Here is a 14,500-nt window from a genome sequence, read left to right as displayed (position 1 = left end):
CACTTTTTCGGGCCCAGTGTACCAACTTCATAGGCCTGCTGTTAATGAAAAAACGTGCGGTGTTAATTTATCTCTCCATTTAATTTACATTCACTTATAAAAATTTAAACCCCCCCCCCGCCAAAAAAAAAAGAATCATCAAATCTGAGTGTCTTCAGTTGTACCTGGACTGTTATCATCCACTGTCTGGTGGGTTTCATCTTTTGGTTTCGTCCATATTCATTTATTCAAATAATAAATTAGCACCAGATTAAAATCCTCCTGCCTTGACAGCAATGATTAAAAAATAAATAAAAAGCCAAACTGCTGTCAGGCAGACTGGAGCGCCCTCTTGTGTTGGCTCTCCCAACTCACGTCTGCTTGAGTCATTACATCACTTGTCAGGCAGAGTTAGGGGGCTTCCAGCTAAAACGGGCTTGATAAAAATAAATATGCTGCTGAACGTTCGATGCCTCATCTCACGACGGAAATAACATATGCTGACCTACATTTCAAAGCCTTTTACTGCAAAAAGTTTTTTTTTTTTTTTCAAATTTACATCCTACATCATATTGTGATTGTTGCAAACATGTAGTTATTTCTCCCTTTGGGCAAAATTGAAATGCAAGGCCCCTTCTAACCCCCCTTTTCCCCCTCTTTCTGTGCAGCGAGTTTAATTTTCACCGTTTCAACTAATGGTTAATTCACTATTATCTACAATCTATTTAAAAACACGTATGTGTAGTTTGACTCAATCCATTACATGTGGATTAATCCGCCACTAAAAATAGGCCCCAACAACTTCAGTTGTTACTGCTGCTTGTTTGTATTTGCTCCTCCTGCTTTAGGAAGGTCCAGCAGGACGAGACAATGCTTGTGATGGATGACTTAAGATGCATGTACAATTAGAGTTGTATCAGAATCAGAAAGACCTTATTAATCCCCGAGGGGAAATTGCTTATGTGTGAAAAAAAAAAAATATTGAGATATGGACTAAAGCATTGTTAGTTTGGGTGTTTTCTTTGCATTTGTTGACCAAAATCGAAAGGATAAAACAGCCCTTTTCTTTACTTTAGCTCTTTTTGTTGTTGTTGTATTATTATTATTATTTTTATAAATGTATTTATTTTTCCTTACTTTTAGTAGTTGATCGGTTGGCTGCCTCCACCATCACACTCGTGTTGGCCCTTGAACTCCTCTATCACATTTCCTTCTTCCTTCACATCCAATCCCAACATGGAGCCCATCAAGGTCCAATCAGAAGGCGGACTGAATGTGACCCTCACCATCCGGCTGCTGATGCACGGCAAGGTACAAGAGAAAGCGTTTTTATTATCTAACTTGTTCTGGTTTTTATTTCCAATTATCTGTCTAAAGAAAAAAAAAAAAGCTCATTTCAAGTGCCCCTGCAGCACTGACTCAACCTAACCTTGTTTTTTTTTTTTTGTGTGTGTGTGCGTTTCGGCAGGAGGTTGGAAGCATCATAGGAAAGGTATTTATCACCAACACAAGAAGCAGGCCAAGTATAGCACAAATTCTGCAGGGAATTAAAGCTTACCGTGTCTTTTCTTTGCCTTTAGAAAGGAGAGACGGTGAAAAAAATGCGTGAGGATGTAAGTTAGAAGCTTTCTGCAAATCCTTCTCTACTCTTAATCGTTTTTTTTTTTCCCCTCATAATTGTGTATTGTTTTTTCTCTTGTGCATGTGCCCTGAAGAGCGGGGCCCGTATCAACATCTCAGAGGGAAACTGCCCCGAACGGATAGTCACCATCACTGGGCCAACAGATGCTATTTTCAAGGCGTTTGCCATGATAGCCTACAAGTTTGAGGAGGTATAATCCTAACACTGCACTTCGGTTTTACTGTACAATCAGATGATCTTCAGATCAGTTCAGAAAGTGAGAGGTTTCACATGAAATCATCTGGAAGAGCCACTCGACTACAAGATGACATCATCTGTGCTGAAAGAGCGATATTGTAACACAGGCAAAGCAGATGGAGGCTTTATGTCCTTCATGTGCTCTTTGAACAAAAACCACAGGCTGCAGGGTTGAAAATCACAAATATCCCACCTTAAAAGCAGAAGCCGCGCACTGAAAACGTTACTTGAGTAAGAGGCTTAAAGTATAATCAGCAAAATGTACTGTGTATTAAAAGTACAAGTACTAACTTTCGTTAGCACCAAATAGGACTTTACTCTTGTAGTATCACATTACTTTACAGTGCACTGAAACTACTCCTAAATACTTTATTACTCATCAATGTCATTGGCGTTGTCCAACACTAATTATTTCAAAAATAAAGTATGATTAGTTTAATATTTAATGAGGAGACCACCTTTACATTTTTTGATTTAAATAACTGACTGAAATAACATTTATCATATTGCTTGCCTCTATCTTGTCAATGAATTAATAGTGTCATCATTTCAGCTCTCTGTCTACTGCATATAGTTGGGTAAAGTCGTTTAATCTGTAATCAAACACCATATTTAATGTATTAATGAAAGCAACTGCTTTGCTTTTGTGTCTGTGCCTATTTCCAAAATGGAAGACGACCCAGGCTTGGCTCTGTTGTGTAGGACCGAGATGTGCTGATCTAACCTTGCAGCACCATTTGAAAGTGGGCCAGTACTTTGCTTCTTTGTGGTCCAGCCACGGCGAGTCAAAGTGTCTCCAGGACAACGAGCGTCAAACCTGTGCTAGGTCCTGACTATCGCGGTCTAATTTAATAACACAGACTATTTCAGTCATTGTAAGACATGTTCAAGTCTTTTTGTCCAAGTAAAGATCTGCGTACCTGCCTTCACTGGCATCTAACTTCTTTTGGTTCGAATGTAAAAAAATTGTCATTAAATGTTGCTCCTGCTAAATCAAAATCTCGCTCAACTTCCACTTGAAAAATGCCTCCAGATGACATCACTTGGAGGAACCTTCAGTTCACATTTTGTCATCTTAATGCTGATATTATGGAGTTTGTCATCACGGTCACTGCTTTTGCAGAGTTCCTCCACATGACATCATCTCAATGTCTAATGGTGAAAATCTCCTCCGGGTGTGAGGTCATCTGGAGGAGATTTTAAGCTAGTAGCAGAGAAATATTTTAATATAACAGGAAGTTGTACGTTTAAAATGATTAATGCACATTTACACCCAAACTAAAGCCATAGAGAAGCAAGTTGAAAATTGGTGAAGTCGCCCTTTAAGAATATTTGAGTGAAAATTCATCCAGTAAATTATGTTACTGACTAGATGTGTAGCCATTAGCCATCAACACTAAGGTTGATAATATGTAATTATTAATTTGGATAAGTAGAATTTTAACAGTTGTAACAAGTTATTTTTAATACCAGATACTCTATTTCCACCACTTAAACATTACGTTGGGTATAATCGGACGGAAATACCAAACTATTCTCTGAGTAAATAAGTGTACATATCTCACGTGGCAACATTCCCCACATACAAAAACTATAAAGGACCTGGCATTCGTCTGATAAAATCGGGTTTCTGCTTCCTTTGACCCCCCAGGATATAATCAACTCCATGAGCAACAGTCCAGCTACCAGCAAACCCCCAGTGACCCTGAGGCTCGTTGTCCCGGCCAGTCAGTGCGGCTCCCTCATTGGCAAAGGAGGCTCCAAAATCAAAGAAATGAGAGAGGTAGAGTGTAAACAGAGACATCTGTCCTGTTGTAGTCCTGCACAATCCCACGTGCATAAAGCTCAAGTACTTAACGCGCTTCGAAGGACCAAAATTGTAAAAAAATTCTCTTTCTTACCTCCAGTCCACAGGAGCCCAGGTCCAGGTTGCAGGCGACATGCTCCCCAACTCTACTGAGAGGGCAGTGACGATCTCCGGGGCCCCTGAAGCCATCATCCAGTGTGTCAAACAGATATGTGTGGTGATGCTTGAGGTACAGTATAGAAAGGAGGAGGAAAAACAAGGGGAAAATACTTAGACATTACTTTGTACATCCTTAAGACTAATTTTGTACAGCAGTTAGTGGAAGGATTTATTTTCCGTGATTGAATAAAAAAAAAGGCAAATTGACGGAAAAAGGAAATAAAAAAGAAAATCTAAAGGATCAAAGTCTAACACAGCTAAAGAAAAATGGTCTAATTGTGTTTTTTCTCTAAACGTTTGCATCCAAATGTGGGAGGAATTAATTCAGCTCATAAGAGGAAACAGGTGCCCTCTCTCCTGCAAAAATCGTGTCTGCAGCCGAAACACAAACAGTTAAACCATCGTCTCGTGTGTTGATCTTTTGACGGGGTTTTTTTTTTCCCCCACAGTAAAACAAAAATCAAACACGACATAAAAATCACCTATAGGATCAATACCGGACCGGAGGGCACCTGCTTTTGGGCAAACACTTTGCAGTTGTCTCTTGTTTTCTTGTACCATTAATTTTAACTATCTGCACAGCCGGTTCTCCTCTGGGCCGTCGCCGTGGCATCAGCAAAGGATGCTAGGACATTTGTGACCTGACTGTAAGTCTCTTTGAAAAGATACCGAACATACAGTGTGTACAGTAGAGTCATCATTATCCAGTTGAAAGTGTTGTTCCAGGTAAATCCGAGTTTAGTTGTGCACTGAGCGAGTCACGATTTGGAGCATGAACACGCACAGTGAAGAGCACTTTGGTGTCGCAGGTCGTCTTCCCCAAAGGCACCGTCCCTTTTGGTCTCACTTTATGCAACTTCTTTCTTTCTGTTCTAACACTCTCTCTACATCTCACCCCACCCTTCTTCTTCTCCCCCCACTCTCTCCTCCTCAGTCCCCACCGAAAGGTGCCACCATCCCCTACCGCCCCAAGCCTGCCTCCACGCCCGTCATTTTTTCAGGTGGCCAGCTAAGAGCAGACCCACTGGGGGCGTCCACAGCCAACCTCAGCCTCTTACTGCAGCACCAGCCACTGCCTGTTAGTGTCGCACCAGGTTTTACTCACTTGCCTCCCTTCCTCACCACCCCCCCCACTACCCACCCACCCACCCACCCATCCCTCCCTCACCTGCTCCCCACTAGCATGAAGCCATCACTGCTGTTTAATATGCCCTCACTGTCACCACCCAGAGCAGAACTGGGATAAATATCATTAGTCAGTGGGAAGATTTGAACAACGTTGACATCAGATCACAGGATCAATCTGATGCACAAGTACTACTACTGCTACTACTACTGCTACTACTACTACTGCTGCTGCTGCTACTAGTAAAATAACTTAAAATGAAACATCCAAACTTTAGCATCTGAACATCCACAAAACTGCAACTTACCAAGACAGCAGATTGATTTTGGAAGCACAGCTGAGTTAAAACTAAATATGTTATATTGCAAGATGCTCAGACAGACACAAGAAGAAAGGAAGGACACACAAAACAATACTGACCGGACAGGAGACGATCGGTATTCGGCTACAGGTGTGTTCAGTCACGTGATCTCGGCAGGGGAAAGGCAAACTCAACGGGGGCGACTAGTGGACGAGTGGGGTATTACAGGTACGGGACGACAGGAAATTAAGGGAAAATAAAACACTGAAGTTATTTATTTGCAAAGAGAAATAAAAGACAGGAATAGTACCAGGTTGACTTATACTAATTTAGGAATATTAAGAGTTCAAAGCACTAAACCTGTCACATAAACCAAAACATTAAGTTTAAAATACAGTCAATTTAATATATGTAAACAAAGTACTCATGTACTGTGCTTTACAATTATGAGGGAATTCTAATTTACCTGAGTGTTTCCACTTTCTGCTACGTCACATTTAGATTTTACTAACTTTAAGATATTGATTACTTCTGAGATTCAGATTAATGTTACACAATACAATCTAATCATGAGACTTCCTTAAAAAAGAAAGTTGTTAGATTAACTCTTATATTCTAAACATGAAAATCAAAACGGCATTTAAACACTTTCAAATTGAAAGTTTATTTATTCACTTGGTGTATTTATTTTATGTTAGACGGCTGAGCACGTGAAAGAATCAATAACTGTAATCGAAAAAAATCGTATTTACTGATGAGCAAATGAGCAAGAACCTCATAAGTTTAACCGCATATTCTATTTCTAGGTGCGACATTTTAAAGAAAACAAGCCTTTTTTGACATTTGATCATTTACAGTAATGTTTATCCATGTGTGAGGTCAAATAAAGTAAAATAAAGCTAATACCCTTGTACTTTTACTCAGGTACAAAGTAATCCTACTACTATGTCGACCACTATCACTAAAATGATTAACTTACATACTGTAGAAACATATGAACGTTCTAACAACGATTAACATGAAAACTGTGCATTTTAGATTTCCATAAAGCATATTGGATATTATCTCGGGAGGCCCGTTATTCAATTCATAAAACTTCATACAGAGACGTGAAATGTGCTTTTTTCTGGGTTTAGACGTAGCTCCGGTTGCTTGGCTGATGAAATGAAATGTGGCTCACGTGTGACCCCTGCGCCCCCCCCCCCCCTGTGCATCGCGGATTCAATAGGGCGAGTCGCGTTGCTCCTCTCAGGGCTGCTCCTCGGGTTTACTCCACACTCCTCCCCTGTCGCCTCCCCCATGTCTGAGTGCTCCCCTATTGATTTAGTTCAACTGGATCTGACTGATGAATAGTAGGAGAACGTGATTCTATAGTGCATGAGCTAAAAATACTGATTAAAAAGGCAATTTTTTTCATTGTTGTTGCTTTGACTGGATTTTGTTGAGCCATCGAGAGTTTGCATTTTTAAAAACTGACATAATACCGATTTGTGTATGATGTAACGGGATAACAATAAGCTCTTCTCCTCATGTTTGCAGGCTTATACCATTCAAGGACAGTACGCAATCCCACATCCAGATGTGAGTGCTAACCCACCGACACTCTTTAATTCTCTTATCTCTCTTTTTGAGTCTTTTCACACTTTCCACCCTTATTAATATTAATTGCTAATATTAATACAGCTCTTTTTTTTTCTGACATGTAATACCTTTATCTTCTAACTTTTCTCTCGCCTCCCTGCCCTCTGTTTGGCATCAAACCTCATAAGGCTTGGCCTGCCTGTTGGGTTTTTTTTATTTCAGTGTGATGTAGACTACCAATCAATTTGAGACCTGAAACGTGCTTAAAATAGAAACTACACCAAAAGAAGCATAGTTCAGTCTCTCCAGGATTTCACGGGGCTTTAGCTGAAGCCTAAAATTGTGATTGCAGGTTGCGTGCGGTCCACGGGAAGAAATGGTTAAATGAATTGCTGTGACCACAACATCACAAATTCCAAGATATTTTCATTTTTATTCTGTCGTTAACAAATCAGTTCCAGATAATAAACAGCTGGATAATACAATAAGTGCTTTAACATACTGTAGCATTTGCAGCAAAGTAACCATGGCAACGAAGATGCAAACCTTTAAATAGCAAGTCACTAACTTTAGACAATGACAACTTTTTTCTTAAATTAAGTCGAGCAGTTTTTTTGCCACTGAATGATCGAACAAGAAGCACGTTGGCACCAATGAGGACAAATGACCTGTACAGTTGTTTAGGTAGCAGGACTTCTGCCAGCTCAAACTTTGCCACCTAACAGGGAAATATGTGGACCACAACAAGGTTGGGATAAAAACAGACTTTGATGCAGATTTAAGCCCAGGAACACAAATGTATCTCAAGGGAACAGGCCAAGTCCTTCATGAGTTTCTTCTTCTTCGTTCTCTCTCTCTATTGTTTATCCTTCACCTGTCTGTGTTCTTACGTCTCCTCAAATCCTGTCTTTGCTCTCGTAGCATTTTTAACAGACCTTTATATATGTGTGTTTGTGTGTGTGTGTGTGTGTGTGTGTGTGTGTGTGTGTGTGTGTGTGTGTGTGTGTGTGTGTGTGTGTGCAGGAGTGCGTTTTTAACAATGACCTCATAGCTCTGCTGTCCTCCTACTCCCACCCCCCCCACCCCCCTCAGCAGTTGAGCAAGCTCCACCAGTTGGCTATGCAGCAAACCCCCTTTACCCCCCTCGGACAGACCACCCCTGCCTTCCCCGGTACGTACCCACCTACACAACAACCCTCTCTACCAAAGCTCCTTCTCTTGTTTTTACCTGTAGAGACAAACACATTTTCTTCCTCCTTTTTTTCTCTTTCTCTTCCTTTCCTGTCTCTGTCCTTTCTCTTCTTCTTCTTCTCGTCGTTCTCCTCCTACTGGTCTCTGTGGTGCACTGCCATTGACATGGCCTGCTGGTGGTCTGCTCTTGTTGATGTTGAGGTCTCTTTTGTTCTTTGGTTTTCCCTTAGCGTCCTTTTTAACGAGTCTGACTACGAGTCAGTCATTTTTATTTAATGCACTATACATAGTCCCTGATCAGACCGGAGCAAGACTTTCCAGTGACACGTAAACGCTACCAGCACATAGACAGGGATAGAAAAAAAAAAAACTCCAGGACTATAATTCAACAATGCAGTTCACCTCCCCATTGTGTCAAACTCTATTTTATGTCCTCTTCCATCTCCTCTGCTCTTTCTGTTTGCTTCCTGTGGTCAGCAGCAAGTCTGGATGCCAGTAACCAGGCCAGTACTCATGAACTCACCATTCCCAATGATGTGAGTACATTTGCTGTAACGTAGGTACTAATGTCTACTCGTGACTAGATTTGCCGTTCAAAACTGTTGGAAGACTGCTTGTCATTGTCAGAACAAATACCTTATTTAAAATCATAGAGACCATTATAACAGCAACGGTTTTTAAAGACGCCCGATAAAGGTTAGTGGGACATTGGGCCTCTGTTTACTATTCAAATCCATTTTCACAGAAATTATAAAATGTGACAGCAGCTCAGCACACATGTAGTATGGCCAAACGTAAAGGGGGGGTCCTAAACAGAACAGACCTGCTGGAAGTATTGAACGTATAGCGAAAGGCTGACGATGGCGGCTCTGGCCATTCTAAGTCCTGTCCCCCTTTTCTTCCCAGCTAATAGGCTGCATAATCGGACGCCAGGGAACCAAAATCAACGAGATCCGTCAGATGTCTGGGGCGCAGATCAAAATTGCTAACGCCATGGAAGGGTCATCGGAGCGCCAGATCACCATCACAGGGACCCCCGCCAACATCAGCCTGGCTCAGTACCTCATCAATGCAAGGTCAGGAATAGTCCATATGTGATGATTAATACCAGGTTCATGGGCAACATTTGAAAATGTCCTGCTTATTTTGCCTCTTCAGGTTCAGAGACGTGGCGGCCATGTGGAATGACCCATCTTCCATGACCACATCTTGAGATCCCTGACTGGCTCCTCCGTTTGGCCCTTTCCAACGACTGACCACCGCAGACAACCCCCAGTGAAGCCCTTTGGACTCTGGCTCTGGCTCTCTGAAAACCCTGACCCCCCTTCCTGCCCTGTTTCAACGTTGTTTATACATCAGGGAGGGCTTAGTGGTCATTTTTATTTTCAGAGAACCACAATAAAATGATAATTAACGAAAAAAAAAGGAACTACAAAAAAGAAATTCTCTGTTGATTAGGTTTTTTAGACACCTGTTGAAGCATGTTGAATGTTTATTAGGAACAACTTGTGTTACTCTACTTTATCTCTTTCTGTCTATTGCTTTCTTTCTCTCTGTCAGTGCTGCGCCATAGAACATCATTTAAAAGTATTAAGTATTAGTGAAAGACTGCAACTTCTTTGTAGAACGTAGTTATTTGCATATTACAGCTGCTCAGTGATGCTACCAGCGGAGCGTGTGGTGGGACGTGGCCAAATTGTCAAATTTCGATAATATATTTTGACAAGACAACAAAATTGGACTGTTACGCTTTTGTCCTGATTTGCATCTTTGTCTACTAACAAATCCGATCACTACCCATGACTCTCTGCTGCATCACGTGACCCTTTTGAGCCAATGGTATCGCTCCTAGAGCCTCCCTTCTCTCTGTGATTTCCTTTATTTACATGATTGTTTATGTCGCATGTGTTCGGTGTTGTGTCGTCGGGTATTGAGTGAGCCTGTTCAGTGTACGTGCACCTCGCAAACGTTACTTATTATTATTATTATATCTTTGTGCTCCCGTTTCTTTTCCGCAAACCTTTTTCAGCATTTTTGGCCATTCACATCTAGTCCTACTTCCTGCCCAGGAGAAAAACTTTCCGCCATAGCCTCCTTCGATCAGCACCGATTATTAGCGTATAGATGCATGAATGAAAATTAGTAAGAAAAAAAAAAAAAAAAACAACAAAAATCAGTGGCTAAAACACTGACGGAAATTTTAAATGATTGTTTACTAACTTTACTAATCTTCTGTATTTGTTTTGTACAAGGACTATTGTGACTTAGCACATTGGTCGACTACGCGGCGCTCATGCAATAGACTATTCAACACTTTATTTCTGGCCTGCCTCTGACGTGGGAGGAATTAGTTGGACTTAAAAGCCAAGAGTTAACGTCCAAACCTATTCGACTTCCTTTCCTCGTTTTTGCATATATTCACCTGGTCCTCGTGGAAGCTTTTGAAAAAGCGGGACACGGGGGAACGAAGTCGAATCTTAATGGCAATGTGGCCTGAATGTTTGGACAAAGGCAAGGAGTGGTATTTTTTTGGGGCCAAGGAATGTTCAGGGGTTCATTAGGGGGGGAACCCACAGGGCCTGGGCGGACATGACCACTCAGTCTCTCTTTCACGATTGTTCATCTTGTCATGTTTAGTTCGTTGTCGCACGGTTGATTTAAGGCTTTAGGTTTGAATGTCTTTTTATTGTCACGACTATGTCAGCTACTTAATAGTTTTTGGTTGAAAAATGACAAGTTGGATGACAATTCCTACTTTGCTGGTTTTAAGTAAAAAAACCATCATGTATTCATTTATAATGTAGCGATGCACGGATGACTTTTTGTTTGTCGATCATGAAACATAAGCTGAATTGGTTTCGTCGCGCATTTAATTTGAGAGGAAGTTGTGGATGCTACGATTCCTGTGTTTTGAGCGATCCCTTGCATATTCGAGTCATGAAGCTATGCTAAATACTTTTGGACAGTTTGGGTCGGTCTCCGAGCTTCAGCTGAGCTCAGTTCAGTGTTGACGCGTACAAACAGCTGTTGAATGTTACTGTCAAGTTCAACACAGCAAATTATTGCTTTTTAATTCATTTTAAATTCCAGTAGCCTCTTAGCTTAAAATGTTTTGATGATTTGGGAAAAACACTTGAGTTTTCTTGAGTATTAAAGGGCGACTTCACCAATTTTCAACTTGCTTTCTCTGGCTTTAGTTTAGGGTGTAAATGCACATTAATGCTTCCCTAGGTTAAATTATTTCTCTGCTTCTTGCTGAAAAACGTTTTTTTCATTTTTAGAAGTTCAGATGACATCATATGTGGGAGCTCTGGAAAAGCATGATGGCAAAATCCATAGCGTGAGCAACAAGATCTCAATTGAGGGTTCCTCCAAGTGATGCCACCTGGAGGCCTTTTTCAGCTAGAAGTATAAAGATGTTTTAATGTAGGGAAGTGAGAGGGAAGTTTAAACGCATAGAGTTACAGGTACGACTCAAACTAGAACAAAAAGAACCAAGTTCAGTATCAGCGAAGTCGTCCGTTAAGTTACTTTGATGACAATTAAACAACGAACAATGAGCCGGAAAGACAAATAAGTATCAACACACCGAACGATGCACGGTTGAAAATTCTGCAATAATTCGAATATTTGGATGTGAACTCATGTGGTAGTGCTAGCACCGAAATTACGGATTTGTGTTTTAATTTTTTCTTTTCAATTTCCGTTGTCGTAGCGTGTACTTTAATGGGAACGTTTGTCAAATGATCGAGGTGAAATGAGGTTTTCCTTTGGCAAACTCGCTCTTTAGCACAGTTAGCTGATACCTAAGAAGGCATTGTCGCTGAATTAGTGCGCGTAGAGTGAAGAACATCCTCGATGGGGTATTATAGTTTTTATACAACAGCTGCATGTGTTTGCTTAGAACGTGGATAATCGAGGACTGCTAACGGTACTAGCACAGTGCATTAGACAAATTAGATCTTGTGTAATAAGAATTTAATCAAGCTGGAATTTTGAGTTGTAAGTGACGGCAGTGTGATTTCAATGACATCGATATTCATGTGTTACTCTGTGTTTGAAATCTGTATTTATATTTGTGTTTATGCCTGAATATGCTACAACTTTGAAACAAACTGCAACTAATGCAATAATAGGGTGCAATGTGCAATTATTTATTCAGTTATTTCTATATTATACGTCTAGATGCAGGACAGCTGTGTAGCTTATTGGGGGAAAAAAAAAAAGCTTTTTCGTATTTTGTCCACTTTTTATATGGCAGCAACAGCAGGAGAAAAGAACGACGGGACATGTTTTGTTTTTTTTTTTCTTCCAACTTTTATTTGTGTGTATTGCAGTTTGGGACGGGGGACGTGATAGAACTTTGTAACAATTTTTGATGGATTTATTTGCTATGTGCAGATCTATATTAGTTGTGAGTAATAACATAGGTTTTAATTTCAAAGTGTTGGTAAGTATAAAAACAAATAAAGTTTCATTTTTTTCTTTCTGTGACTTCTCTTTGCTGCTTCTTACAAAAAAACGGACCGACTTCAGATTCTCTCCTTGAGCTTGCACCACGAGCTAACAATCGCTTATGTCGAGATAAAATCCCCGGGCGGAGATTTTGATAGTTTGATAGAATACAGCAAATGATTGTTGGGCCAAGTGATTATGCTAATTAGAAGATGGAGTCTAAATAGACTTAAAATGAGATTTTTAAAAAAGCCAATTAAATATTACCTCCAGCATTCTTATTGTTTAGAGCAGTGGTTGACAAAGAAGAATTTGTTGGAGATCTTCAAAATAATATTTCAGTATAATTATCGAATCTAAAATGGAAACTTTTATTGGTATTTTAGGTCAGAACCCTTTAAAAGGTTTTTTTTTGGGGGGGGGGTTATCGCAGTGTAAGTTATTACTAGTTGAAATATCTGCAAAGTTCTGATATCTTGTAAAGTTACTTATGGATCCATAATTACACTAAATATAAGAAAAACAACATTTTAAGTTAAAATGTAACCAGACACCTTCAACTGTCATCTCTTCATAAAACTCTGACACGTGGAACAAGTATTAACAGCACAATATGGTTCCGCAATAGATGAGAAATAACCATGACGCTCAACATGCAGTTATCAACATAATTGGAGAAATTTGAGGCTCCGGCTGACTGAAGCTCGACGCTGAATGAACACAGAGCTTCCTCATTATCTCTGACCCAGTGAGCTTGTTTGACTTCTTTCTGTGGAGGGTATTTGTCACTTTAAAATCAGTCAGCAACAGACGTATAGAAGGTGAGCTCTGAAGCTTTGGTCCCTTTCTGTAGTGGAAAAGTAATTCCAACATCTTGATGTATGCTGCCTGACCTTTGAACCTGAAAATTGCTTTGTGCGAGTGAATGTTGAACATCCAGACTGCAGACAGCTTCCAGGAAGCTCCCAGACATGCGACTGAGCCTGGGACCTACTGCACTCTCATTTTCTCTGGCCCTGAAGCAGTTGTGACAGCGTAGGATTTTCGGAGGACTTCTTCGGCCGCACCTAGTGAGATATTCAGGAAGTGAAGTTGTTCTGTGCCCGAACGTGTCCTAAGGCTGAGAAAATCCTCCAAGACAAATGTAAACGCAAACGTACCATTTGCAATCTGCCTGTAACCACCGCTCTACGATATATAAAAGGTGCTTAGAAGTGCAGAATCCTCCAAAATGTACATCATTTAGGGATTAGGTCTTTGCATTTGATCAGAAAACACCATTTTATAATGCAGCTATTCATCTTTTGTATCGCATTCAACGTCCATTCAGCCCTTGGAAGCACTCCAGCTGCATTTCACCTCTGTTCGTTTTCTGTTGATGCAGAAAATGAACTGGACTTTATTCTGGAGACCTGCTGGCACCCAAAATAACTCCTTCATCCTCTCAGCTCTACTGGGGGCCAGTTAATCACATAAAAGAACAGTGTGACATCCAGCTCCTTGTAATGAGCTGAGAGGATCGTGCGACATCTGGCGTCACGACACATGGCATATTGTGCGTGTCATAATTTGACTCGAGTCCCGTTGCTAAATTAAAACCATTTTAAGTTTATTTCTATTCTGAAATCTAACCCAGAGTGCGCTGAAGCTCATGCTGCGACAAAGAGGGGATGTGAAAATTGTCCAAAAAAGTGTCCAAAACGCTGTGCATCCGACTGTGCTCTCCTCACTGCATTTACCTTCAACAACGCCTCAATAAGAGTTTTGTCTGACCGGGCTTGTCCAAAATGTGACGGCCTCCTCTGCCCTTGCATTGGCTTGGTATGAAAGTTGGAGTGGGTCCATGCTATCACTCAGCATTGCTGTAAGCTGCTTACGAAACAACCTTCCATATAATGTGAGCGTCCACCCTGAGTTTGAACATCGGCCGAGGGGGTGGGGGTGGGGGGGCTCGTCTGAGTGTAGAGGAATTGGAAGGAGAGCGAGTGAAATCCAATGTCAGCTGGATGGTGTCTGCAGCGG

At 40.8% G+C, this 14,500-nt stretch overlaps 1 protein-coding gene across 1 annotated transcript; it reads left to right on the top strand.

Annotated features, from left to right (window-relative positions):
- Window positions 1-1,126: 1,126 nt before the first annotated feature.
- On the top strand, window positions 1,127-13,444 carry LOC137126299 (poly(rC)-binding protein 3-like). Its single transcript, XM_067502929.1, has 12 exons — window positions 1,127-1,290; window positions 1,448-1,471; window positions 1,560-1,592; window positions 1,695-1,811; window positions 3,510-3,641; window positions 3,766-3,894; window positions 4,759-4,902; window positions 6,791-6,832; window positions 7,928-8,007; window positions 8,508-8,559; window positions 8,930-9,099; window positions 9,182-13,444. The coding sequence occupies exons 1-12, from the start codon at window positions 1,216-1,218 to the stop codon at window positions 9,234-9,236; spliced, it is 1,053 nt and encodes a 350-aa protein (XP_067359030.1). The 5' UTR covers window positions 1,127-1,215; the 3' UTR covers window positions 9,237-13,444.
- Window positions 13,445-14,500: the final 1,056 nt, after the last annotated feature.

The sequence above is a fragment of the Channa argus genome, chromosome 4 (assembly GCF_033026475.1).
Source record: "Channa argus isolate prfri chromosome 4, Channa argus male v1.0, whole genome shotgun sequence".
In the NCBI taxonomy this organism is placed as follows: Eukaryota; Metazoa; Chordata; class Actinopteri; order Anabantiformes; family Channidae; genus Channa; species Channa argus.
The sequence above is the reverse complement of the archived record's forward strand: the minus strand, read 5'-3'. Positions and strand labels throughout refer to the sequence as shown.

What these genes read in the sequence shown, in the direction of transcription:
- LOC137126299 (XM_067502929.1), top strand. Translation starts at nt 1,216, where the DNA reads ATGGAGCCCATCAAGGTCCAATCAGAAGGCGGACTGAATGTGACCCTC. An exon ending in AAATCAAAGAAATGAGAGAG is followed by an intron (nt 3,642 to 3,765) that starts GTAGAGTGTAAA and finishes TCTTACCTCCAG; the next exon opens with TCCACAGGAGCCCAGGTCCA. An exon ending in AACTCACCATTCCCAATGAT is followed by an intron (nt 8,560 to 8,929) that starts GTGAGTACATTT and finishes TTTTCTTCCCAG; the next exon opens with CTAATAGGCTGCATAATCGG.